We start from the raw sequence: 27,795 nt of genomic DNA, 5'->3' as shown, positions 1-27,795 counted from the left end.
TAAATTCTCCCTGAAAAAAAATAAATAGTGGGAGATTAATATTGGCATTTGTGCTTCTGTGCCAGTCGTGTGTGCCATCTCTCTCAAATTGTGGGCCACAGAAAGCCTAGTGTCTGTTTTTTTGGGGTGGCGTTTTAAATTCTCCCTGAAAAAAAAATAAATTGTGGGAGATTAATATTGGCATTTGTGCTTCTGTGCCAGTCGTGTGTCACATCTCTCTCAAATTGTGGGTCACAGAAAGCCTAGTGTCTGTTTTTTTGTTTTTTGTTTTTTAAATTCTCCCGGAAAAAAAATAAATAGTGGGAGATTAATATTGGCATTTGTGCTTCTGTGCCAGTCATGTGTGCCATCTCTCTCAAATTGTGGGCCACAGAAAGCCTAGTGTCTGTTTTTTTTTTGGGGGGAGGGGTTAAATTCTTCCAGAAATAAAATAAATAGTGGGAGATTAATATTGGCATTTGTGCTTCAGTGCCAGTCCTGCGTGTGTGGCATCTGTCTCATTTTGTGCCACAGAAAACAGAGTGTGTAACATTGTGCCTGATTTTCCTTGCGGTCTCACCCACCTATAAAGGGATATCTAAATCCTACAGAAGTTTGAGTTCACCTTATAAGTTGTTTTACAGTAACAAATAACGTTACTTTGGTTACGTTTTTAAAACAATGAAGAAGTCTGGTGGAAGAGGTCGTGGCCGTGGGCGTTCATTGCTAGCTGGTAATGATGGTAGTGGTGGTGGAGCATCAGGTGGTCGTGGGAAAAACAATATAGCACCTAAGTCTCGAGCTGTGGAGCCAGGTTCATCGTCTGGCTACACAAGGCCTCGAACGCTCCCTTTTCTGGGAGTAGGAAAACCGCTTTTAAAGCCGGAGCAGCAAGAGCAAGTTTTGGCTTTCCTTGCTGACTCAGCCTCTAGCTCTTTTGCCTCCTCTTCTGAAACTGGTAAATGTAAAAGCAGCGCGTCATTAGTGGATGTTCAAGCTCAGGGACAAGTCGCTCCATTGTACTGTTCAGCAAAAACAACAACAGAGAAGGATGCATCAGGCGACACAACGGGTTACTCCATGGAGCTCTTTAAACATACCGTTCCTGGGTTAGAAAGTGAAACAGTTAACAAGCCATGCCCATTACAAGTTGAATCGGACATGGAGTGCACAGATGCACAGCCAGATTACTATGCTGTTCCTTTGACTCAGACCACAACATTGCCCTCACAGTGTACTGATCCAGAATCAGACCCTGATGAGACTATGGTGCTCCGTCACGAACGCTATACCACCGGCTTACACGGTGACACAGACGAAGTTGCACACAAGATAGAAGAGGAGGTCATAGATGATCCAGTTCTTGACCCCGATTGGCAGCCATTGGGGGAACAGGGTGCAGGCGGCAGTAGTTCTGAAGCAGGGGAGGAGGGGCAGCAGCAGGCATCAACATCGCAACAGGTTCCATCTGCCGGGCCCGTATCTGGCCCAAAACGCATGGCAAAGCCTAAACCAGTTGGAGGACAGCGTGGCCATCCGGTTAAAGAAGCTCAGTCTGCAATGCCTGAAAAGGTATCCGATGCTAGAAAGAGTGCAGTCTGGCATTTTTTTAAACAACATTCAATTGATCAGCGCAAAGTCATCTGTCAAAAATGTTCAACTACCTTAAGCATAGGTCAGAATCTGAAAAGTCTAAATACAAGTTGCATGCATAGACATTTAACCACCATGCATTTGCAAGCCTGGACTAACTACCAAACGTCCCTTAAGGTTGTAGCACCCTCGGCCAATAAAGCTAGTCAGCAACGCTACATCCCTTCCGTCACTGTAAGGCCACCATTTTCCGCACCACCTGCAGTATCTGTGCAGGTTTCGTTGCCATGCCAAAGCTGTCAGGGTCAGGGAATCACCAGTTTCGGAGTAGGAAACACTGCATGTAGGGCACCGGCAAGAATACCGTCTCCAACCGCCTCTCAGTCTGCTATGTCCACCGGCACCCCCCGCTAGTTCCACGATCTCCAGCTCTCCAGTCCAGCTCACCCTACATGAGACTCTCGTTAGAAAAAGGAAGTACTCATCCTCGCATCTGCGTACACAGGGTTTGAACGCCCACATAGCTAGACTAATCTCGTTAGATGATACCCTACCGGTTAGTTGAAAGTAACGCTTTCAAAGCCCTGATGGACTACGCTGAACCACGCAACGAGCTACCCAGTCGACACTTCTTTTCGAGAAAAGCCATTCCAGCCCTCCAACAGCATGTTAAAGAGTGCATCGTCGATGCACTCAGGCAATCTGTGAGTACAAAGGTGCACCTGACAACAGATGCATGGACCAGTAGGCATGGCCAGGGACGTTACGTGTCCATCACGGCACACTGGGTGAATGTGGTGGATGCAGGGTCCACAGGGGACAGTAATATTGGGACAGTTCTGCCTAGCCCATGGTCTAGGAAACAGTTGGCTGTAGGCGTTCGCCCCCCTCCTCTTCGTACTCCTGCAGAAGCGAGAGCTCGTCCACAGACCGCAGTGGCACAACCACTCCATCCGCAGCTGCCACTGTTGCACACCAGGTGTCCCATTATGGGTCAGCTACTGGCAAGCGTCAGCAGGCTGTATTGGCTATGAAGTGTTTGGGCGACAACAGACACACCGCGGAAGTTCTGTCCGAGTTCTTGCAGAAAGACACGCAGTCGTGGCTGGGCACTGTAGATCTTGAGGTAGGCAAGGTAGTGAGTGATAACAAAAGGAATTTCATGGCTGCCATTGCCCTTTCCCAACTGAAACACATTCCTTGCCTGGCTCTCACCTTAAACCTGGTGGTGCAGTGCTTCCTGAAAACTTATCCGTGGTTATCCGACCTGCTCCTCAAAGTGCGCAGACTTTGCTCGCATATCCGCCGTTCGCCCGTACACTCCAGCCGTATGCAGACCTATCAGCAGTCTTTGAACCTTAACCCAGCATCGCCTAATCATCGACGTTGCAACAAGGTGGAACTCAACACTGCACATGCTTCAGAGACTGTGCGAACAGAGGCGGGCTGTTATGTATTTGTGGGAGGATACACAAACACGGGCAGGCAGTTGGATGGCAGACATGGAGTTGTCAGGTGTGCAGTGGTCGAAGGTACAAGACATGTGTCAAGTCCTTCAGTGTTTTAAGGAATGCACACGGCTGGTAAATGCAGACAATGCCATAATAAGCATGAGCATCCCCCTAATGCGTCTGCTGATGCAAAGTTTGACGCACATAAAGGAGCAGGTGTCTGCAGCAGAGGAAGAGGAAAGCCTTGATGACAGTCAGCCATTGTCTGGTCAGGGCAGTGTACAGGACGAGGTAGCGGGCGAACAGGAGGAGAAGGATGAGGAGGATGATGGGGATGAGTAGTTTTTTATTGAGGAAGCTTCTCCGGGGCCACTGGAAATTGGTGGCGTGGCAAGACCAGGTTCAGGGTTTTTGAGGGACACAAGGGACATAGATTTGCCTGAAACTGCCCCTCAACCCAGCACAACCGCAGATTTGACAACTGGAACTTTGGCCCACATGGTGGATTGTGCCTTACGTATCCTCAAAAGGGACACAAGCATTATTAAAATGATGACCGATGACGATTACTGGTTGGCCTGCCTCCTTGATCCTCGCTATAAAGGCAAATTGCAAAATATTATGCCACATGAGAACTTGGAACAAATATTAGCAACCAAACAATCAACTCTTGTTGACCGTTTGATTCAGGCATTCCCAGCACACAGCGCCGGTGATCGTTCTCACACGAGCTGCAGGGGGCAGCAGACCAGAAGTGTTAGAGGTGCAGAAATCAGAAGTGGCGTTGGACAGAGGGGTTTTCTGACCAGGTTGTGGAGTGATTTTGCTATGACCGCAGACAGGACAGGTACTGCATCATCAATTCAAAGTGACAGGAGACAACATTTGTCCAGTATGGTTACAAACTATTTTTCATCCCTTATCGATGTTCTCCCTCAACCGTCATTCCCATTTGATTACTGGGCATCCAAATTAGACACCTGGCCAGAATTGGCAGAATATACATTGCAGGAGCTTGCTTGCCCAGCAGCTAGTGTGCTATCAGAAAGAGTATTCAGTGCTGCTGGTTCAATATTGACCAAAAAAAGGACTCGTCTGGCTACCCAAAATGTTGATGATCTAACCTTCATTAAAATGAACCACTACTGGATTTCAAATTATTTTGCCCCACCTTTCCCGGCTGACACCTAGCTTTCCAATGAAAAGGTCTTGCTTCTGGACTGGTCTGACTGAGTTTTCCAATCTCGTAATTTGCAGCAGCTGTTTGTCCAACATACGACATGTTTACACCTCCCAAAATGGCCAAACTCCCCCCACGGGGCCGTGGTCTCGCCACTTGGCGCAAGCACCCGTGAGAGTGTCGTTTGTCTGAAGAGGTGGGTGTGCATGCTTTTGGTCGATGGCACTGCCACTGGGTCCCTCATAGTACAATAAAGTGTCTCTGGCGGTGGTGGCGTGCAACCAACGTCAGACACACCGTTGTAACATGAGGGGCTCTGGGCCTGTACCGCCGGCCACAAGACAGTTCCCCCCCCAGCTCAAACAGTGCTCTACGATTTGCAAAATTATCTCTCACAGCTCCACCAATGTTTAGTCTATGCGCTGACATCCTTCAATGCCTGGCACTGACAATACCAATGTGTTGACATGTATGATGCTACTTAAAATAGTCTGGGGCAGTGTCCTATATTTACACCAGTAAATACTTTGCGCCAAATTACTAGGTCAGAAACACAGCAGAGGAGCCCACCCCTGTACCTAAGTATGCCACCCTTTTTTTTTTTGGTTTTGTTGTATTGCGAGACATTAACATCTATTTATTTTTTGGGAGTGCTAACTGTCAGACACTCATTACAATCGGCCTCCGCTGACAACACCAATGCTGCCTGTGTACCGCTGCAAGATAATTCCAAGTGCATGGAGCACTTATGTTAGGCCTACTAAGCCTGTCTGCGGTCCCTCCTTCCAATAGTCCTCCACTGACCACACCACTGCTGCCCGTGTACCCCTGGAACCTATTTTAAAGTGTCTACAGCCTACTTTTGTTATGTTAGGCCTACTAAGCCTGTCTGCGGTCCCTCCTTCCAATACTCCTCCACTGACCACACCACTGCTGCCCGTGTACCCCTGGAAGCTATTTTAAAGTGCCTACAGCCAACTTTTGTTATGTTAGGCCTACTAAGCCTCTCTGCGGTCCATGCTTCCAATAGTCCTCCACTGACCACACCACTGCTGCCCGTGTACCCCTGGAAGCTATTTTAAAGTGCCTACAGCCAACTTTTGTTATGTTAGGCCTACTAAGCCTGTCTGCGGTCCCTCCTTCCAATAGTCCTCCACTGACCAGACCACTGCTGCCCGTGTACCCCTGGAACCTATTTTAAAGTGCCTACAGCCTACTTTTGTTATGTTAGGCCTACTAAGCCTGTCTGCGGTCCCTCCTTCCAACACTCCTCCACTGACCACACCACTGCTGCCCGTGTACCCCTGGAACCTATTTTCAAGTGCCTACAGCCAACTTTTGTTATGTTAGGCCTGCTAAGCCTGCCTGCGGTCCCTCCTTCCAATACTCCTCCACTGACCACACCACTGCTGCCCGTGTACCCCTGGAACCTATTTTAAATTGCAAAGAGCATCCTTTTTTTAATTGTAGGCGTACTAAGTCTATCTGCGGTCCATAATTGAAATTGTCCTCCACTGACCAGAGCAATGCTGCCTGTGTACCCCTGTAACCTTTTTTAAACTGCATTGAGCCAAATTTTTTGTTTAAGGCCTACTACCTGTGTCTGTCTGCGCCACTCAATACAGCTGTCCTCCTCTGAAAAAAGCTGAGCGTCAATAGTCTGGTTTCCCGCCTATAGGAATTTGAAAACTGCATTGGGGCTACTACTTCGGTAGGGCCTACTACCGGTGTCTGCTGCTCCAAGGTGTTCTCCAGGTTGCCTCTCCATAGCTTCGATCTTCTAGCTCTCATTCAGTAGTTGTTGAAACAACACTGCATTAGGCCTACAAGTTGAGTCTTGGTTGTAGAGACGGTGTCTTCCGCTCCAAGGTGTTCTCCAGGTTGCCTCTCCATAGCTTCGATCTTCTAGCTCTCGTTAAGTAGTTGTTGAAACAACACTGCATTAGGCCTACAAGTTAGTTCTGGGTTGTAGAGACGGTGTCTGCCGCTCCAAGGTGGTCTCCAGGTATCCTCTCCATAGCTTCGATCTTCTAGCTCTCGTTAAGTAGTTGTTGAAACAACACTGCATTAGTCCTACAAGTTTGGTCTGGGTTGTAGAGACGGTGTCTTCCGCTCCAATGTGTTCTCCAGGTTGCCTCTCCTTAACTTCGGTCTTCTAGCTCTCGTTCAGTAGTTGTTGAAACAACACTGCATTAGGCCTACAAGTTGGGTCTGGGTTGTAGAGACGGTGACTGCCGCATCAAGGTGTTCTCCAGGTTGCCTCTCCTTAGCTTCGATCTTCTAGCTCTCATTCAGTAGTTGTTGAAACAACACTGCATTAGGCCTACAAGTTGGGTCTGGGTTGGAGAGACGATGTCTGCTTCTCCAAGGTGTTCTCCAGGTTGCCTCTCCATAGCTTCAATCTTCTAGCTTTCGTTCAGTAGTTGTTGAAACAACACTGCATTAGGCCTACAAGTTGGGTCTGGGTTGTAGAGATGGTGTCTTCCGCTCCAAGGTGTTCTCCAGGTTGCCTCTCCATAGCTTCGATCTTCTAGCTCTCGTTAAGTAATTGTTGAAACAACACTGCATTAGGCCTACAAGTTGGGTCTGGGTTGTAGAGACGGTGTCTGCCGCTCCAAGGTGTTCTCCAGGTTGCCTCTCCATAGCTTCGATCTTCTAGCTCTCATTAAGTAGTTGTTAAAACAACACTGCATTAGGCCTACAAGTTGGGTCTGGGTTGTAGAGACGGTGTCTGCCGCATCAAGGTGTTCTCCAGGTTGCCTCTCCTTAGCTTCGATCTTCTAGCTCTCGTTCAGTAGTTGTTGAAACAACACTGCATTAGGCCTACAAGTTGGGTCTGGGTTGGAGAGACGGTGTCTGCCTCTCCAAGGTGTTCTCCAGGTTGCCTCTCCATAGCTTCAATCTTCTAGCTTTCGTTCAGTAGTTGTTGAAACAACACTCCATTAGGCCTACAAGTTGGGTCTGGGTTGTAGAGACGGTGTCTTCCGCTCCAAGGTGTTCTCCAGGTTGCCTCTCCATAGCTTCGATCTTCTAGCTCTCGTTAAGTAGTTGTTGAAACAACACTGCATTAGGCCTACAAGTTGGGTCTGGGTTGTAGAGACGGTGTCTGTCGCTCCAAGGTGTTCTCCAGGTTGCCTCTCCATAGATTCGATCTTCTAGCTCTCGTTAAGTAGTTGTTGAAACAACACTGCATTAGGCTAGGGTTGAGCGAAACGGGTCGTTCATTTTCAGAAGTCGCCGACTTTTGGCAAAGTCGGGTTTCATGAAACCCGATCTGACCCCTGTGCGGGGTCAGCCATGCGGTACGCGACTTTCGCGCCAAAGTCGCGTTTCAATGACGCAAAAAGTGCCATTTCTCAGCCAATGAAGGTAAACGCAGAGTGTGGGCAGCGTGATGACATAGGTCCTGGTCCCCACCATCTTAGAGAAGGGCATTGCAGTGATTGGCTTGCTGTCTGCGGCGTCACAGGGGCTATAAAGGGGCGTTCCCGCCGACCGCCATCTTACTGCTGCTGATCTGAGCCTAGGGAGAGGTTGCTGCCGCTTCGTCAGAAGCAGGGATAGCGTTAGGCAGGGTCCATTAACCACCAAACCGCTTGTGCTGTAGCGATTTGCACTGTCCAACACCACCTTTTGTTTGCAGGGACAGTGGAAGCTACATTTTTTTTTTCTCAGCGCTGTAGCTCATTGGGCTGCCCTAGAAGGCTCCCTGATAGCTGCATTGCTGTGTGTACGCCGCTGTGCAAACCAACTGCTTTTTTCAAAGCACAAATCCTCTTGTTCCTTTCTTTCTGCACAGCTATCTTGTTTGTTTGTCCACACTTTTTATTTAATTGTGCATCAGTCCACTCCTTATTGCTGCCTGCCATACCTGGCTGAGATTACTGCAGGGAGATAGTAATTGAAGGACAGTTCCTTTTTTTTTTTTTTGTGGGAGATTAAAATTGGCATTTCTGCTAGAGTGCCATCCCTGTCTGTGACATCTCTCACTCAGTGGGCCATAGAAAGCCTATTTATTTTTTTGCTTGATTTGGGCTCTAAAATCTACCTGAAAAAATCACTACATCAATCAGTGGGAGAAAAATATTGGCCTCAGGGCTTGTGTGCCACTCCTGACTCCTGTGTGCATCATCACTCACTCAGTGGGCCATAGAAAGCCTTTTTTTGTGTGCTTTATTTGGGTTCTAAATTCTACCTGAAAAAATCAATAAATCAATCAGTGGGAGATTAATATTGGCCTTTGGGCTTGTGTGCCAGTCCTAAGCGTGCCATCTGTCTCTCAAATAGTGGGCCATAGAAAGCCTATTTTTTTTTTTTTTTATTGGGTTTATAAATTTTCCCGGAAAAAAAAAAAAAAAAGTGGGAGATTAATATTGGCCTCTGGTCTTGTGTGCCAGTCCTGAGCATGCCATCTCTCTCACAAATAGTGGGCCATAGAAAGCCTATTTATTTTTTTTTTTTTTGTTTTATAAATTCTCCCTGAAAAAAAAAAGGGAGATTAATATTGGCCTTTGGGCTTGTGTGCCAGTCCTAAGCGTGCCATCTCTCTCTCTCTCTCAGATAGTGGGCCATAGAAAGCCTATTTATTATTTTTTTTATTGGGTTTATAAATTTTCCCTGAAAAAAAAAAAAAAGTGGGAGAACAATATTGGCCTCTGGGCTTGTGTGCCACTCCTGACTCCTGTGTGCGTCATCTCTCACTCAGTGGGCCATAGAAAGCCTATTTTTTGTTTTATTTGTTTTCTAAATTCTCCCTGAAAAAATTATTTTATTTTATTTGGTTTCTAAATTCTTCCTGAAAAAATCTTTTTTTTTATTATTTTTTTTCTATAGTCTCCATGAAAAAAAAAAAAAAAAAAAAAAACACAGTGGGAGATTAATATTGCCCTTTCTGCTTGTGTGCCAGTCTTGACTCCTGGGTGTGCCATCTCTCTCTCTCTCTCCAATTGTGGGCCATAAAAGCCTATTATTTTTTTTGCTTGATTTGGGTTCCAAAATCTACCTGAAAAAATCACTACATCAATCATTGGGAGAACAATATTGGCCTCTGGGCTTGTGTGCCACTCCTGACTCCTGTGTGTGTCATCTCTCACTCAGTGGGCCATAGAAAGCCTATTTTTTGTTTTATTTGTTTTCTAAATTCTCCCTGAAAAAATCATTTTATTTTATTTGGTTTCTAAATTCTTCCTGAAAAAATCATTTTTTTTTATTATTTTTTTTTTCTAAAGTCTCCCTGAAAAAAAAAAAAAAAAAAAAACACAGTGGGAGATTAATATTGCCCTTTCTGCTTGTGTGCCAGTCTTGACTCCTGGGTGTGCCATCTCTCTCTCTCTCCAATTGTGGGCCATAGAAAGCCTATTATTTTTTTTGCTTGATTTGGGTTCCAAAATCTACCTGAAAAAATCACTACATCAATCATTGGGAGAACAATATTGGCCTCTGGGCTTGTGTGCCACTCCTGACTCCTGTGTGCGTCATCTCTCACTCAGTGGGCCATAGAAAGCCTATTTTTTGTTTTATTTGTTTTCTAAATTCTCCCTGAAAAAATCATTTTATTTTATTTGGTTTCTAAATTCTTCCTGAAAAAATCATTTTTTTTTATTATTTTTTTTTTCTAAAGTCTCCCTGAAAAAAAAAAAAAAAAAAATCAGTGGGAGATTTATATTGCCCTTTCTGCTTGTTTGCCAGTCTTGACTCCTGGGTGTGCCATCTCTCTCTCTCTCCAATTGTGGGCCATAGAAAGCCTATTATTTTTTTTTGCTTGATTTGGGTTCCAAAATCTACCTGAAAAAATCACTACATCAATCATTGGGAGAACAATATTGGCCTCTGGGCTTGTGTGCCACTCCTGACTCCTGTGTGCGTCATCTCTCACTCAGTGGGCCATAGAAAGCCTACTTTTTTGTTTTATTTGTTTTCTAAATTCTCCCTGAAAAAATCGTTTTATTTTATTTGGTTTCTAAATTCTTCCTGAAAAAATCATTTTTTTTTATTATTTTTTTTTTCTAAAGTCTCCCTGAAAAAAAAAAAAAAAAAACACAGTGGGAGATTAATATTGCCCTTTTTGCTTGTGTGCCAGTCTTGACTCTTGGGTGTGCCATCTCTCTCTCCAATTGTGGGCCATAGAAAGCCTATTATTTTTTTTGCTTGATTTGGGTTCCAAAATCTACCTGAAAAAATCACTACATCAATCATTGGGAGAACAATATTGGCCTCTGGGCTTGTGTGCCACTCCTGACTCCTGTGTGTGGCATCTCTCATTCAGTGAGGCATAGAAAGCCTTTTTTTTTTTTATTTTTTTTTTTTTAATTTGGTTTCTAAATTGTCATTGGAAAAATCATTTTATGTTATTTGGTTTATAAATTCTTCCTGAAAAAATCATTTTATTTCATTTTGTTTCTAAAGTCTCCCTGAAAAAAAAAAAAAAAAAAAACAGTGGGAGATTAATATTAACATTTGTGCTTCAGTGACAGTCCTGCGTGTGTGGCATCTCTCTCATTTGGTGCCACCAAAAACAGAGTGTGTAACATTGTGCCTGCTTTTCCTTGCGGTCTCACCCACCTGTAAAGGGGTAGCTAAATCATACTGAAGTTATAGCTCACCGTGTAAGTTGTGTGACAGCAACAAATACCGTTAGTTTGGTTACGTTTTTAAAACAATGAGGAAGTCTGGTGGAAGAGGTCGTGGCCGGGGGCGTTCATTGTCAGCTGGTAATGAGGGTAGTGGTAGTGGTGGAGCATCAGGTGGTCGTGGGAAAAAAAATATTGCACCTAAGTCTGGAGCTGTGGAGCCAGGTTCGTCGTCTGGCTACACAAGGCCTCGAACGCTCCCTTTTCTGGGAGTAGGAGAACCGCTTTTAAAGCCGGAGCAGCAAGAGCAAGTTTTGGCTTATCTTGCTGACTCAGCCTCTAGCTCTTTTGCCTCCTCTCGTGAAACTGGTAAATGTAAAAGCAGTGCGTCGTTAGTGGATGTTCACAGTCAGGGACAAGTCGCTTCCTTGTCCTCTTCAGCAAAAACAACAACAGAGAAGAATGCAGCAGGCGACACAACGGGTTACTCCATGGAGCTCTTTACACATACCGTCCCTGGCTTAGAAAGTGAAGCAGTTAACAGGCCATGCCCATTACAAGTTGAATCGGACATGGAGTGCACTGATGCACAGCCACAGCCAGACTACTATGCTGGTCCTTTGACTCAGACCACAACATTGCCCTCGTAGGGTAATGATCAAGAATCAGACCCTGATGAGACTATGTTGCCCCATCACGAACGCTATACCACTGACAGACACGGTGACACAGACGAAGTTGCACACGAGCTACAAGAAGAGGTAATAGATGACCCAGTTCTTGACCCCGATTGGCAGCCATTGGGGGAACAGGGTGCAGGCGGCAGCAGTTCTGAAGCGGAGGAGGAGGGGCCGCAGCAGGCATCAACATCGCAACAGGTTCCATCTGCCGGGCCCGTATCTTGCCCAAAACGCGTGGCAAAGCCAAAACCTGTTGGAGGACAGCGTGGCCATCCGGTTAAAGCTCAGTCTGCAATGCCTGAAAAGGTATCCGATGCTAGAAAGAGTGCAGTCTGGCATTTTTTTAAACAACATCCAACTGATCAGCGCAAAGTCATCTGTCAAAAATGTTCAACTACCTTAAGCAGAGGGCAGAATCTGAAAAGTCTCAATACAAGTTGCATGCATAGACATTTAACCACCATGCATTTGCAAGCTTGGACTAACTACCAAACGTCCCTTAAGGTTGTAGCACCCTCGGCCAATGAAGCTAGTCATCAACGCAACATCCCTTCTGGCAGTGTAGGGCCACCATTTTGCGCACCACCTGCAGTATCTGTGCAGGTTTCTTTGCCAGGCCAAAGCAGTCAGGGTCAGGGAATCTCCAGTTTCGTAGTAGGAAACACTGCATCTAGGGCACCGGCGGCAACAATACCATCTCCCACCGTCTCTCAGTCTGCCATGTCCACCGGCACCCCCGCTAGTTCCCCGATCTCCAGCTCTCCAGTCCAGCTCACCCTACATGAGACTATGGTTAGAAAAAGGAAGTACTTAGCCTCGCATCCGCGTACACAGGGTTTGAACGCCCACATAGCTAGACTAATCTCGTTAGAGATGATGCCCTACCGGTTAGTTGAAAGCGAAGCTTTCAAAGCCCTGATGGACTACGCTGTACCACGCTACGAGCTACCCAGTTGACACTTTTTTTTCCAGAAAAGCCATCCCAGCCCTCTACCAGCATGTTAAAAAGTGCATCGTCCATGCACTCAGGCAATCTGTGAGCACAAAGGAGCACCTGACAACAGATGCATGGACCAGTAGGCATGGCCAGGGACGTTACGTGTCCATCACGGCACACTGGGTGAATGTTGTGGATGCAGGGTCCACAGGGGACAGCAATTTTGGGACAGTTCTGCCTAGCCCACGGTCTAGGAAACAGTTGGCTGTAGCCGTTCGCACCCCCTCCTCCTCCTCCTCGTCTTCCTGCAGAAGCGAGAGCTCATCCACAGACCGCAGTCGCACAACTACTCCATCCGCAGCTGCCACTGTTGCACACCAGGTCTCCCATTATGGGGCAGCTACTGGCAAACGTCAGCAGGCTGTATTGGCTATGAAGTGTTTGGGCGACAACAGACACACCGCGGAAGTTCTGTCCGAGTTCTTGCAGAAAGAAACGCAGTCGTGGCTGGGCACTGTAGATCTTGAGGCAGGCAAGGTAGTGAGTGATAACGGAAGGAATTTCATGGCTGCCATCTCCCTTTCCCAACTGAAACACATTCCTTGCCTGGCTCACACCTTAAACCTGGTGGTGCAGTGCTTCTTGAAAACGTATCCGTGGTTATCCGACCTGCTCCTCAAAGTGCGTAGACTTTTCTCGCATATCCGCCGTTCGCCCGTACACTCCAGCCGTATGCAGACCTATCAGCGGTCTTTGAACCTTAACCCAGCATCGCCTAATCATCGATGTTGCAACAAGGTGGAACTCAACACTGCACATGCTTCAGAGACTGTGCGAACAGAGGTGGGCTGTTATGTTTTTGTGGGAGGATACACATACACGGGCAGGCAGTAGGATGGCAGACATGGAGTTGTCAGGTGTGCAGTGGTCGAAGATTCAAGACATGTGTCAAGTCCTTCAGTGTTTTGAGGAATGCACACGGCTGGTTAGTGCAGACAACGCCATAATAAGCATGAGCATCCCCCTAATGCGCCTGCTGATGCAAAGTTTGACGCACATAAAGGATCAGGCGTCTGCAGCTGAGGAAGAGGAAAGCCTTGATGACAGTCAGCCATTGTCTGACCAGGGCAGCGTACAGGACGAGGTAGCGGGCGAAGAGGAGGAGGAGGACGAGGAGGATGATGGGGATGATTATATTTTTAATGAGGAAGCTTTTCCGGGGCCACTGGAAATTGTTGGCGCGGCAAGGCCGGGTTCTGGTTTTTGGAGGAACACAAGTGACGTGGATTTGCCTGAAACTGCCCCTCAACCAAGCACAACCGCAGATTTGAGAACTGGAACTTTGGCCCACATGGCGGATTATGCCTTACGTATCCTCAAAAGGGACACACGCATTACTAAAATGATGAACGATGACGATTACTGGTTGGCCTGCCTCCTTGATCCTCGCTATAAAGGCAAATTGCAAAATATAATGCCACATGACAACTTGGAAATAATATTAGCAACCAAACAACCTTGTTGACCGTTTGCTTCTGGCATTTCCTGCACACAGCGCCCGTGATCGTTCTCACACGAGCTGCAGGGGCCAGCAGACCAGAGGTGTTAGAGGGGCAGAAATCAGAAGTGGCGTTGGCCAGAGGGGTTTTCTGACCAGGTTGTGGAGTGATTTTGCTATGACCGCAGACAGGACAGGTACTGCAGCATCAATTCAAAGTGACAGGAGACAACATTTGTCCAGTATGGTTACAAAATATTTTTCATCCCTTATCGACGTTCTCCCTCAACCGTCATTCCCATTTGATTACTGGGCATCCAAATTAGACACCTGGCCAGAATTGGCAGAATATGCATTGCAGGAGCTTGCTTGCCCGGCAGCTAGTGTCCTATCAGAAAGAGTATTCAGTGCTGCAGGTTCAATACTAACAGAAAAAAGGACTCGTCTGGCTACCCAAAATGTAGATGATCTAACCTTCATTAAAATGAACCACAACTGGATTTCGAAATCTTTTGCCCCACCTTGCCCGGCTGACACCTAGCTTTCCTATGAAAAGGTCTTGCCTGTGGACTATTCTGAATGACTTTTCCAATCTCGTAATTTTCTGCACCTGATTGTCCAGCATACGACATGTTTACACCTCACTAAATGGCCAAACTCCCCACATGGGGCCGTGGTATCGCCACTTGGCGCCAGCACCCGTGAGAGTGCTGTTTGTCTGAAGAGGTGGGTGTGCCCGCTTTTGGTCGACGGCACTGCCACTGGGTCCCTCATAGTACAATAAAGTGTCTCTGGCGGTGGTGGTGCGCACCCAACGTCAGACACACCGTTGTAATATGAGGGGCCCTGGGCCTGTACCGCCGGCCACAAGACAGTCCCCCCCCCAGCTCAAACAGTGCTCTACCACTTGCAAAATTATCTCTCACAGCTCCACCAATGTTTAGTCTATGCGCTGACATCCTTCAATGCCTGGCACTGACAATACCATTGTATTGACATTTTTGTTATGTTGGGCCTTCGAAGCCTGTCTGCGGTCCCTCCTTCCACTAGGCCTCCACTGACCATTGTACTGCTGCCCTTGTACCACTGGAACCAATTTTAAATTGCCAACAGCCCTATTTTTTTATGTTAGGCCTTCGAAGCCTGTCTGCGGTCCCTCCTTCCACTAAGCCTCCACTGACCACACCACTGCTGCCCGTGTACCCCTGGAACCAATTTAAAATTGCCTACAGCCATCTGTTATTATGTTAGGCCTTCGATGCCTGTCTGCGGTCACTCCTTCCACTAGGCCTCCACTGACCACACTACTGCTGCCCGTGCACCCATGGAACCAATTTAAAATTGCCTACAGCCATCTGGTATTATGTTAGGCCTTCGAAGCCTGTCTGCGGTCCTTCCTTCCAATAGTTCTCCATTGACCAGACCAATGTTGGCCGTGTACCCCTGGAACCCAGCTGAAATGGCATGTAGCCTCCTTTTTTTCTTTGTTTTATATTTAGAAAGCCCAGATGAACTATGCTGTGCAACGGTTCAAGCTACCCAGTCGACATTTTTTTTGCGAGAAAAGCCATCCCAGCCCTCCAGCGGCATGAAAAAGTCTGCATTGTCATAGCACTCAGGCAATCAAACAGTAGAAAGGTGCACCTGACAAGAGACGCATGGACCAGTAGGCATGTCCACAAAAAGTTACGTGTCCATTACGGCGCACTGGGTTAATGTGTTGGATGCATGGTCCACAGGGGACAGCCTACAAAGTCTGTATGCAGTCCCTAATTCCAATTTTCCTCCGCTGACCACACCACTGCTGCCCGTGTACCCCTGGAACCAATTTTACAGTGTCTACAGCCTAATTTTGTTATGTTAGGCCTACTACGCCTGTCTGCGGTCCCTCCTTCCAATACTCGTCCACTGACCACACCACTGCTGCCCGTGGACCCCTGGAACCTATTTTTAATTGCATAGAGCATCCTTTTTTAATAGTAGGCGTACAAAGTCTGTCTGCGGTCCACTATTGAAATTGTCCTCCACTGCCCAGAGCACTGCTGCTTGTGTACCCCTGTAACTTTTTTAAGCTGCAGTGAGCCACATTTTTGGTTTAAGTCCTACTACCTGTGTCTGTCTGTGCCACTCAATTCAGCTGTGTTCCTTTGAAAAAAGCTGAGCGTCAATAGTCTTGTTTCCAGCCTCTAGGAATTTTAAAACTGCATTGTCGGTACAACTTTGGTAGGGCCTACTAACGGTGTCTGCATCCCCAAGGTGTGCCCCAGGTTTCCTCGCCATTGCTTCGATCTTAATGCTCTCGTTTAGTAGTTGTTGGAAACTACGCTGCATTAGGCCTACAAATTGGGTATGGGGTGTAGAGAGATGGTGTGTTCCACTCCAAGGTGTTCCCCAGGTTTCCTCGCCATTGCTGCAATCTTAATGCTCTCGTTTAGTAGTTGTTGGAAACTACGCTGCATTAGGCCTACAAATTGGGTATGGGGTGTAGAGAGATGGTGTGTTCCACTCCAAGGTGTTCTCCAGGTTGCCTTTCCTGAGCTTCGATCTTCCGGCTCTCGTTTAGTAGTTGTTGGAAACTACACTGCATTAGGCCTACAAATTGGGTATGGGGTGTAGAGAGATGGTGTGTTCCACTCCAAGGTGTTCCCCAGGTTTCCTCTCCATTGCTTCGATCTTCCGGCTCTCGTTTAGTAGTTGTTGGAAACAACGCTGCATTAGGCCTACAAATTGGGTATGGGGTGTAGAGAGATGGTGTGTTCCACTCCAAGGTGTTCTCCAGGTTGCCTTTCCTGAGCTTCGATCTTCCAGGTCTCGTTTAGTAGTTCTTGGAAACTACACTGCATTAGGCCTACAAATTGGGTATGGGGTGTAGAGAGATGGTGTGTTCCACTCCAAGGTGTTCCCCAGGTTTCCTCGCCATTGCTGCGATCTTAATGCTCTCGTTTAGTAGTTATTGGAAACTACGCTGCATTAGGCCTACAAATTGGGTATGGGGTGTAGAGAGATGGTGTGTTCCACACCAAGGTGTTCCCCAGGTTTCCTCTCCATTGCTTCGATCTTCATGCTCTCGTTTAGTAGTTGTTGGAAACTACGCTGCATTAGGCCTACAAATTGGGTATGGGGTGTAGAGAGATGGTGTGTTCCACTCCAAGGTGTTCTCCAGGTTGCCTTTCCTGAGCTTCGATCTTCCGGCTCTCATTTAGTAGTTGTTGGAAACTACGCTGCATTAGGCCTACAAATTGGGTATGGGGTGTAGAGAGATGGTGTGTTCCACTCCAAGGTGTTCCCCAGGTTTCCTCTCCATTGCTTCGATCTTCCGGCTCTCGTTTAGTAGTTCTTGTAAACTACACTGCATTAGGCCTACAAATTGGGTATGGGGTGTAGAGAGATGGTCTGTTCCACTCCAAGGTGTTCCCCAGGTTTCCTCGCCATTGCTGCAATCTTAATGCTCTCGTTTAGTAGTTGTTGGAAACTACGCTGCATTAGGCCTGCAAATTGGGTATGGGGTGTAGAGAGACGGTGTGTTACACTCCAAGGTGTTCCCCAGGTTTCCTCTCCATTGCTTCGATCTTCTGGCTCTCGTTTAGTAGTTGTTGGAAACTACACTGCATTAGGCCTACAAATTGGGTATGGGGTGTAGAGAGATGGTGTGTTACACTCCAAGGTGTTCTCCAGGTTGCCTTTCCTGAGCTTCTATCTTCAGGCTCTCATTAAATTGTGGTTAAATGGAACAACTGCATTTGGCGTACTAGTTGGTTTGGGGCCTACTATCGGTGTCTGCCACTCCTTGCTGTTCTCCTGGTTTCCTGTCCTGAAATTCCATTTTCAGGCTCTCGTTAAGTAGTTGTTAATGTTAGACTGCATTTGGCCTACTAGTTGGGTTGGGGACTACTATCGGTGTCTGCCACTCCTTGCTGTTCTCCTCCACTGAACAAAGCTGTGCCGCCTGTTTACTATGGTTGCCAATTTTGAACTGCATTTCGACTACTTACTGATTTGGGCCTACTCTCTGTGTCAGCCTCTCATTCCAGTTGTCCTCCATTGCAATGCCCCCTGGTTAGTCCTGTGTTACCAATTTTGAACTGCATTTAGCCAACTTTATTCTTTGGGCCTATATCTGTGTTTCCTTCTCATCCTGCCCATTGCCCAGCCAGCGATAGATGAGTCTGCTGGTACCTTGACCCATAACGCAAAATTCCCCGTGCACGCTACACAGCAAGATTGTGACCCTGCTGAAAGTCAGGTTCCTCTTCCCGCATACCATACCACCTTACACGGGGACAAAGAGGAAGGTGCAGATGAAAGTGCAGGTTACTTCATCAGGTGGGGGGAGGAATACTAGTTGGCGACGTCACTGGCACAGGGCCTCTCATAGTACGCAAAAGTGTTGCTGCCGGTGGGAGGCGTCCCCGCCGTGCAAACACACCGCTGTACTTTGAGGGGCCCTGTGCCAGTGCCAATGCCAACGAGTGGGCCCCCCCTGCTTGCTCAGGATCACAGCACTTGCAAAGTTGAAATACTTACCTCTCCCTGCTCCACTGCCGTGACGTGGTCCAGATTTACTGGGCCCACTAATTACTTGAACCAGCCCTACCCCCCACAACTTTAGCCAAATGACCCCCAATTTCAAATGCCTTCCAATTATTATAAGCTAAATTACGATTGACAAGCTTCTGTAACAAGAATGGATATTTTTGCCATTAAAATGGGCAGTGTAGGTGTTTTCCTGGCCTCCACTCACTGCCGACTATGCTCCCCCATTGACTTGCATTGGGTTTCGTGTTTCGGGCGATACCCGACTTTTCGCCATAATCGGCCGATTCCACTCGACTCGACTTCTAAGATAGTTGGGTTTCGCGAAACACGACTCGACTCTAAAAAGGTCAAGGTCGCTCAACCCTACATTAGGCCTACAAGTTGGGTCTGGGTTGTAGAGACGGTGTCTGCCGCTCCAAGGTGTTCTCCAGGTTGCCTCTCCATAGCTTCGATCTTCTAGCTCTCGTTAAGTAGTTGTTGAAACAAAACTGCATTTGGTCTACAAGTTGGGTCTGGGTTGTAGAGATGGTGTCTTCCGCTCCAAGGTGTTCTCCAGGTTGCCTTTCCTGAGCTTCTATCTTCAGGCTCTTGTTAAATAGTAGTTAAATGGAACAAGTGCATTTGGCCTACTAGTTGGGTTGGGGCCTACTAACAGTGTTTGCCGCTCCTTGCTGTTCTCCTGGTTTCCTGTCCTGAAATTCCATTTTCAGGCTCTCGTTAAGTAGTTGTTAATGTTAGACTGCATTTGGCCTACTAGTTGGGTTGGGGCCTACTATCGGTGTCTTCCGCTCCTTGCTGTTCTCCTCCACTGAACTAAGCTGTGCCGCCTGTTTACTACTGTTGCCAATTTTGAACTGCATTTAGACTACTTACTGATTTGGGCCTACTCTCTGTGTCAGCCTCTCATTACAGTTGTCCTCCACTGCAATGCCCCCTGGTTAGTCATGTTACCAATTTTGAACTGCATTTAGCCCACTTTATTCTTTGGGCTTAGATGAGTCAGCTGGTACATTGACCCATAACGCAACATTCCCCGTGCACGCTACACAGCAAGATTGTGAGCCTGCTGAAAGTCAGTTTCCTCTTCCCGCATACCATACCACCTTACACGGGGACAAAGAGGAAGGTGCAGATGAAAGTGAAACCGTACTTTGAGGGGCCCTGTGCCAGTGCCAATGCCAACGAGTGGGCCCCCCCTGCTTGCTCAGGATCACAGCACTTGCAAAGTTGAAATACTTACCTCTCCCTGCTCCACTGCCGTGATGTGGTCCAGATTTCCTGGGCCCACTAAATACTTGAACCAGCCCTACCCCCCACAACTTTAGCCAAATGTCCCCCAATTTCCAATGCCTTACTATTATTATAAGGTAAATTAAGATTGACAAGCTTCAGTAACAAGAATGGATGTTTTTTGCCATTAAAATGGGCTCTGTACCTGTTTTCCTGGCCTCCACTCACTGCCGACTATGCTCCCCCATTGACTTGCTTTGGGTTTCGTGTTTCGGTCGATCCCCGACTTTTAGCGATAATCGGCCGATTCCACTCGACTCGACTGTTGAGATAGTCGGGTTTCGCGAAACCCGACTCGACCCTAAAAAACTAAAAGTCGCTCAACTCTACTCTCCACATCTTTAGTTAGGTGGTGGAGTTTTTGTATTTTTCTGCTGTGGATATTTTGTAGTGTTTTATGCTGACCGCATAGTGTCCTGTGCTGTTCTTTCCTATCTAGGTATAAGTGGCCTCCTTTGCTTATCCCTGTTTTCTGTCTGCTTGTGTCTTTTCCTCTCCTACTCAGTCATTATTTGTGGGGGTCTACCTATCCTTTGGGGATCTACTCTGAGGCAAGAGAGTTTTCCTATTTCCATCTTTAGGGATATTTAGTCCTTAGGCTGTGTCGAGGTGTCTAGGTCTGGTTAGGCACACCCCACGGCTACTTCTAGGTGCGGTGATAGGATCAGGGTTTGCGGTCAGTAAAGTTACCACTGCTCCAGCGAAGGTCATTTCATGCTGCTCCAAGGCCACCTGATCATAACAGCCTAGGTCTTCAGTGTGTTTTTGTAACTTCACCACGTGCTTGGTCGGCACATGTTTCCACATATTTGTGGTATTGAGATTGCTGACACTTTTCCCTCTTTTGACTTTCTGCTTACACAGCTTGCATTTGACAAAGCAAATGTCATCTGCAACTGTGTCAAAAAAGGACCAGGCACTGCAAGTCTTGGGAGCGCCCGTTTTGGCTTTTAGAAGAGGCATGTTCCTAATGGGTGCCAAAGTGGAGGCTAGAGGCAACGCAGTCTTCCCCCTCCCTCTCCCACTTTGGGCCGTTCGGGCATCTCTTCCTCAGAGCTGTTCCCACCACCTTCCTGTACCTCACGCCATGATGGGTCAAGGACCTCATCATCTACACTATTCTCTTTCAACAACTGCTTCTCCTGGGTAGTCTCAGCAGCACAGTACACACCAGAAAGTGGCACCTGAGTCTCATCATCAGATGCGTACTGAGGTGTGCTAACCGTAGGCACTGTCCCACCCGCCTCTTCAGATTGAGAGAGACAAAGCAGTTGCACATCACTGCAGACTGCCTCTTCTTCAGTTTCTTGAATGCTGCTTGGCTGGCCCCCTCTTTCCAGAGAACAGAAGTAGAGATGGCTCCTCTCCTGGGCTCTCTGACTGCTGGGCAATTTGGCAGGTGGTGAAGAGACAGATGGGTGCTCTTCAGTGCTCTGTGCCTGAGAGGATGTGGCACTAATTGATGAAGTCGATGCGTTAGCTGCCATCCATCCGACAATGGCTTCAAATTGTTTGTCCCGCAGCAGTGGTGTACAGCGAGCTCCTACAAAGCTGCACATGAAGGACTGTTCCCTTCTAAAACTGGCGGATGATGAGTCACTGGTGCCCGTAGCAGCCACAGAATCCCCACGTCCTCTCCCTGCTCCACCTCCACGCCCATGACCACGTGCCTTACTCCCTGCCTTCTTCATCTTGGTAGACTGATAAAGATAGGCAGAAAAGTACTAAGGGCATAGTGTGCTTATTCCTGTACAGCTGCTAAATGGTATAAGAAACACTAATTTTATAAAGTGTGGACTAGACTTTAATATGAGCTAATGTGGCCTACACAACTGTAACGTGGAGTGTTTGGTGAACTTTATTAAGTTTTAGTTTTTTTCGCAGAACAGACTACAGAGTGAGCTGCACTCACACAGAGACTGCGCAGACAGCTGTGAATGGCGCTGCAAGGCCTAAAAAAGCTCCTCTAGGTACTCCTATATAGTGTTTTTCCACAATCTAGCAGGACATGGATGGAAACCCACTAATAGGATAAACCAGGACAAAATGGGCAGCAGGCAGCACTAATTCAAAAAAGGCCAATGGAACAGTATGAGGCAGTGATGCACACTGAGCTGTCTACAACTGGCTGTGGCTGCAGAACAGACTACAGAGTGAGCTGCACTCACACAGAGACCTTGAAGACAGCCGTGACTGGCGTTGCAAGGCCTAAAATAGCTCCTCTAGGTACTCCTATATAGTGTTTTTCCACAATCTAGCAGGATACAGATGTAACCCCACTAATAGGATAAATCAGGACAAAATGTACTAATTGAAAAAAGGCCAGTGGAACAGTTTGAGGCAGTGTCGCACACTGAGCTGTCTACAACCGTCTGTGGCTACAAACAACCACAGAAATAATGGTGGAAACGTCCACAATTAACTTAAAGTAGAAACAACTTTATTGATAAAACATATACATACAAGGGTATAGGATAGGGACAAGACTGAAACAGGCAGCACAACCATATCACCACAATACCAGCGAGAGCCCACACTTAGGGGTAAAAATCGGTCACAGGCACAAGTGTGCAGCACAGTAAAATAGAGACATTAGCGTGACCTACCAAGTGTATAGACCCGACACGTGTGGGTCTCTATTTTACTGTGCTGCACACTTGTGCCTGTGACCGATTTTTACCCCTAAGTGTGGGCTCTCGCTGGTATTGTGGTGATATGGTTGTGCTGCCTGTTTCAGTCTTGTCCCTATCCTATACCCTTGTATGTATATGTTTTATCAATAAAGTTGTTTCTACTTTAAGTTAATTGTGGACGTTTCCACCATTATTTCTGTGGTTGTTTGTAGTAGCTTTTGGTGGGTCCCTATTGTCCTAGTATATGGGTGTGTAAGCCTTTTATCCACTACATTGGTAGGTACGCAGGTCTAATATGAGGTATTCCTCCCTTGGTGTGCGTTTATCTGTTTATTATTAACCGTCTGTGGCTGCAGAACAGACTACAGACTGAGCTGCACTCACACACACTGAGACCTTGGAGACAGCTGTGAACAGCGCTGCAAGGCAAAAACAAGGTTCTCAGACAGCAGTTGCTAAATTAGCCTGGGTAAAGCACAATGAATCAAATCACTATCTCAATCTTGCCCTCAGTCAGAACACAGCGTCCTGTCCCTAACTGAATTCACAGCAGAGTGAACCCAATATGGTGGCGGTGACTTTTATAGTGCATCATTTCAGCAGCCAATCACAGCCATGCCAGTAGTTACATGACTAACATGCATAACAGGATGTGCCCACACTTCTTAGGATTCCTCATTGGCTGAAATAAGTGAAACTGGCTCATTGAATTATGGGAACTTCCGATTCCGGTATCCGATATTGAGAAAGTATCGGAACTCGGTATCGGAAACTCTGATACGGCGAATATCGGCCGATACCCGATATTTGCAGTATCGGAATGCTCAACACTAGTTTGTTATAATGAGTTTTCATTTTAAATTTTATCACTGATTTCTGCTTATAATTTTAATTTTATATTTTACCACTAGATTCGGTTTTCACATGAGACGATAGAACAGAAATCCCTGCTGACTAGATTTTCTCTTTGGGCTTTGTCTTCTGTTTATATATATGAAGTTGTTCAATTCATTTTGGCTATGTTATAGATCGAGCCATTGTTTTCCTGACACACAAACTATGATGCATATTAAGGTGAATCCTTTCATTTGACTCATAACTGGAGAAGATCAATGTCTTTTGGAGAGTTAAGTGCCCAGTTAAAGTTTTCTGATACTTTTCTGTGATGAGGTGTAACTTAACATATAGCGTCATGTTAAGAACTTTAGGCATGTTGTAAATGTTCCCATATATATGGATTATTCTGCCTAGTCCACAACATAACCTGTGCGATCATATGCAAGGTACTGTTTATGTGAAAATCAAGATTACTTTACAATCAGAGGATTTTATTCTCTTAGTAAAGAACATAATGTAGCAAATTCCCTTACAATTCAGTTCACATATAGAGGTTTAATTTGGATTTTTGACACCTTTGTTAAAATACGTTCAGATTTCTTTCTTTTATGTTGAATTTTATGGCTGAAAAATCCATATCTAAAAAAACACTTTCAAATGACAACTGGTTTTTTCCGTGCTTTTGAACAACCAAGTGATTATTTTAATGGAGTTTTATTTTTTTGTTGAAAAACTTTTATGGCCAAAAATGACAAAAGTGTTCCAGGAGAAAAACCTTTATTGGCCAACCAGAAAAATTATATTTTCAGCTTTCAGAGGCTCCTTCTTCAGGCTAGTTTCCAACTTTTATATATATATATATATATATATATATATATATATATATGTTAGTGTAGCAAAAGCATGGTTTTTCAACGTATTACTGCTGCAGAGATCTCACCCAAAATATGGAAAAAAAATCACCGAAAAAAAGATGCATTTTTCCACGATTTATGTAAAGAAAATGTGTAAAAGAATTGGCATGACGACTCTTTTTCTAACATTAGGAAAAAAAACAAGCAGTATTTTTCTGGATGTTGATCTTTATGCAGATTCTGCACCTTAAGGCTACTTTCACACATCAGGCTTTTTGTTTCAGGCACCAGATTGTGGCTGATGGCCACACGTTTCATCCGTTTTTTGCCGTATCCGTCCAAATAGTCTTTTCCGGCGGACTGACAAAACATTCACTGCAACGTTTTTTTGTCCGGCGGAAAAAAACGTGGTCTCTCTCTCTCTCTCTCAACCAGGGACACAAAAAAATACATGCGCATTAAGGAAGACCGGATCCGGCTAAATAATGGATCGGCACATCAGTTTTTCACAAAAAAAAGTCGGAACCGTTTTTTACAACATTAGTCGGATTTAGCCTGACACAAAAAACTGATGTGTGAAAGTAGCCTAAACTGCATCCAAGATCTTTGGTTTACAAAAATGTTTGCAGAAGGTGGAAGCAGAAAGTTGAGATTACGTTTCATATTATTGGTATTAAAAATCATAAAAATATTTTTAGCCAAACGTTGTGATTAGAGAGAGAGAATCTGATGGGTGATATGCCACCTAGAGGGACAGAATGGCATCACAGCAGGCAGCTACTTCCGTCCTCATCCCAGTATTCTGTGTGACGACCACCAGTGACTGATGGGAGCCTGAGTCAACTTGAAAAGCTCCTACAAAAATTGTGTCCCAAACGTTCCCATACAGCATCGTGTTTACCCTGTTGGGTTCTGGTATCGTAAGCTTCCTTGTATTCTGCTTTAGTACACAGCAGAGCTTTGAAGGTAAAGAGTGTTAAAGGGAATCTGTCAGTAGTTTTATGCTACCTCATCTGAGAGCAGCCTGAATACAAAGATGTATCACTAAGATTACTGGGTACCCACACTCTCCCACAATCAGAGCTTTGGATTTAACAAAAGAGCAGAGCTGAGGAAGCTGCCCCTGCCCACACCAGGCTCTGTATATACAATGTCTATAGAAAGTAAGCTGCTTATCACAGGAGGGGGCGTGTCAGACTAGCATGTCTCAGCAATAATAAGCTCCTGGTGCTAAAACAGCCATTAAAGTAAACCAAACCACATAACTTGCTGATATCTGGGCTTTAACCCCTACCTCATGCTGTCTTCAGATTAAATTGCAAATTTCTGCAGGCAGATTCTCTCTTTCATTTTAGCCTCAGTGTATGGGAGAGGACATTTGCAGTGGGAATGGGGTTGTCTGTTCTTGGAGCTTTGTTGGTGTGAGTCTCTGGTAATGAAAACTATATTTGACCCCAAGCAAGGCGCAGTGGCGTAGGTCAGCAACATCCTATGAAGTTCCCTAGTTAGTTGAGAAGAAAGACAAAACGTAGTTGAGGTTATTCAAGTCTCCTTTCTTTTAGGTTTTTTGAGATATCAAGTAGCAGATGGAGATGAAAATTATATGACCATTGGAAGGCTGTGGACCATTTCCAGGGCAGGAGCTTGGGACAATGTGGCTGTTCATCTGTATGTGCTATTTAGATGAGCTAATAAAAAAACAGATACATTATTAACCTTTTTTGTCTTTTCGCAGGAGAACAATTTGACTGCTGTCACAGAATTTTTCCTTGTAGGATTTCAAAGCAGTCAGCATTCAATAATTTTCCTGTTCTGTCTTCTCCTGCTGATTTACTGTGGGACAATATGCGGGAACTTCCTGATTATTCCCCTGGTGTCCACCAGCAAGAACCTCCACACTCCAATGTACTTTTTTCTCACACAACTGTCCGTAAGTGATATTGTTTTGACCACAGATATTGTTCCAAACATGCTTCATATCCTACTAAATAATGGGGGGACCATTACTTTTTTCAGCTGCTTGACTCAATTATATTTTTTTGCTGCTATAGAAACATCTGAATGCATTCTTCTAACAGTGATGTCCTATGACAGATATGTGGCCATCTGTAATCCACTCCGTTACACCTCTATCATGACAAATGGCCATTGTGTGAAGTTGGCCATCCTCTCTTGGTTGGTTGGTTTTTTCTGTGCATTTATGGACACAATAAATGTTTCGATGCTGACATTTTGCGGACCAAACATTATTGACCATTTTCTTTGTGATCTTGTTCCCTTAGTAGAACTTGCCTGTTCTGATACTTACATTATGGAAATTGAGATGCACATTGTGAGCTTTCCTGTACTTGTCATTCCCATCACAATTATAATAATATCTTATGCTAATATCATTGTCACCATTTTACGACTCCATTCTAACATCAGTAGACAGAAAGCCTTCTCCACCTGTAGCTCCCACCTCATCGTGGTCTCCATATTTTACTTTAGCCTTCTGAGTGTTTATCTTTTTCCAAAAGGAGGAGAAACCCTAAACCTTAGTAAAATTTTATCACTGGTATATACTGTATTCACTCCATTCATCAATCCCATTATATACAGTCTGAAGAATAAGGATATCAAAATATCTCTACGAGAAATAATCAATAAGGGATGATTTAATGTGAATCAAATTTTATCAAACAAACAGGTCCCAGCAAATTTGAACAATTCATGATTTGATTTGTGTAAATCACCAAAATATTTTTTTTAAACAATATATAAGATAGCATTGGTCATTTGAGGTTCTTTTCTGTGGTATTATAGGGATACAAAACCTGCCCAATAAATACACAAGACAGAAGATTCATAGACGCCTTCAAAAGGTAGTGCTGGAGAAGGATGTTATCAATGCCATGGATGGCAGACAGAACAAACAAATCAGTTTAGGAACAAATCAAGCCAGACATTTCACTCAAAGAAAGGACCACCAAGCTACGATGTACCTACTTAGGACTCCTCTTACAAAGAGATCAATCACTAGAAAAGGAGATGATGGACAGAAGACAAGAAGACGCAGTGCGAAAAGAGAAGATCAGCAACCAGATTGTTTGATATTGTCAAGCTAATGGTGAAGAAGACCTTAATGGACCTATCTAGGCTTGCAGAAGTTCAATCTTCCTACAGATCATTCATCCATCAAGCCACCATGGTTCAAAATTGAGGTGAAGGCCTTTAAAAGAAAAATTAACGCTCACATAACCTCATCCATTAACCCCTTTACTCCCCAAGGGTGGTTTGCACATAAATGACCAGTTAACACAATGTTTTATATCAGAAGAGACACTTCATTTATGATATGACAGCAAAATTCCCATTTACAAATAAATATGGGAAAGCAAGACGATTTCCAACAATGAGAAATTAAAATAATTAATTTTATTTAATACCATTGAAAACATAATTCGTAAAAAAAAGTAGAAATGCCATTAGGGGGCATTGTGCAAACCTAGCATAGAATTTAATCCATCTTCATTGCATACTATTTTTACACTGAATAGCTTTTCATGACATATCCTGTGCACTCATGAGGTATAGAACCATCAATCACATGTCATCAAGTTCTTACTTATACAAGTGAAACTTTGAAGATACGTCTAATATATAGTACAAATTCATTATAACCAAATAAATCCATTGAACACTATGATAACATTTAGATGATCCATAATAGTTTATCCTTTCCTCCATTCTCAATTTAATATGTTGGAGTTTAATTC

At 45.3% G+C, this 27,795-nt stretch overlaps 1 protein-coding gene across 1 annotated transcript in view; it reads left to right on the top strand.

The window, feature by feature from the left end:
- LOC138674856 (olfactory receptor 2D2-like) overlaps window positions 1-26,693 on the top strand; it is a 157,633-nt gene extending 130,940 nt beyond the window's left edge. Inside the window, exon 4 of the mRNA XM_069762674.1 lies at window positions 25,773-26,693. Within this exon, the coding sequence (XP_069618775.1) occupies window positions 25,773-26,693 (921 nt within the window). The remainder of the gene's footprint in view (window positions 1-25,772) is intronic.
- The last annotated feature ends 1,102 nt before the right edge of the window (window positions 26,694-27,795 follow it).

The sequence above is a fragment of the Ranitomeya imitator genome, chromosome 4 (assembly GCF_032444005.1).
Source record: "Ranitomeya imitator isolate aRanImi1 chromosome 4, aRanImi1.pri, whole genome shotgun sequence".
NCBI classification, from domain to species: Eukaryota; Metazoa; Chordata; class Amphibia; order Anura; family Dendrobatidae; genus Ranitomeya; species Ranitomeya imitator.
Note: the sequence above shows the minus strand (reverse complement) of the source record. Positions and strands in the feature narration are given on the sequence as shown.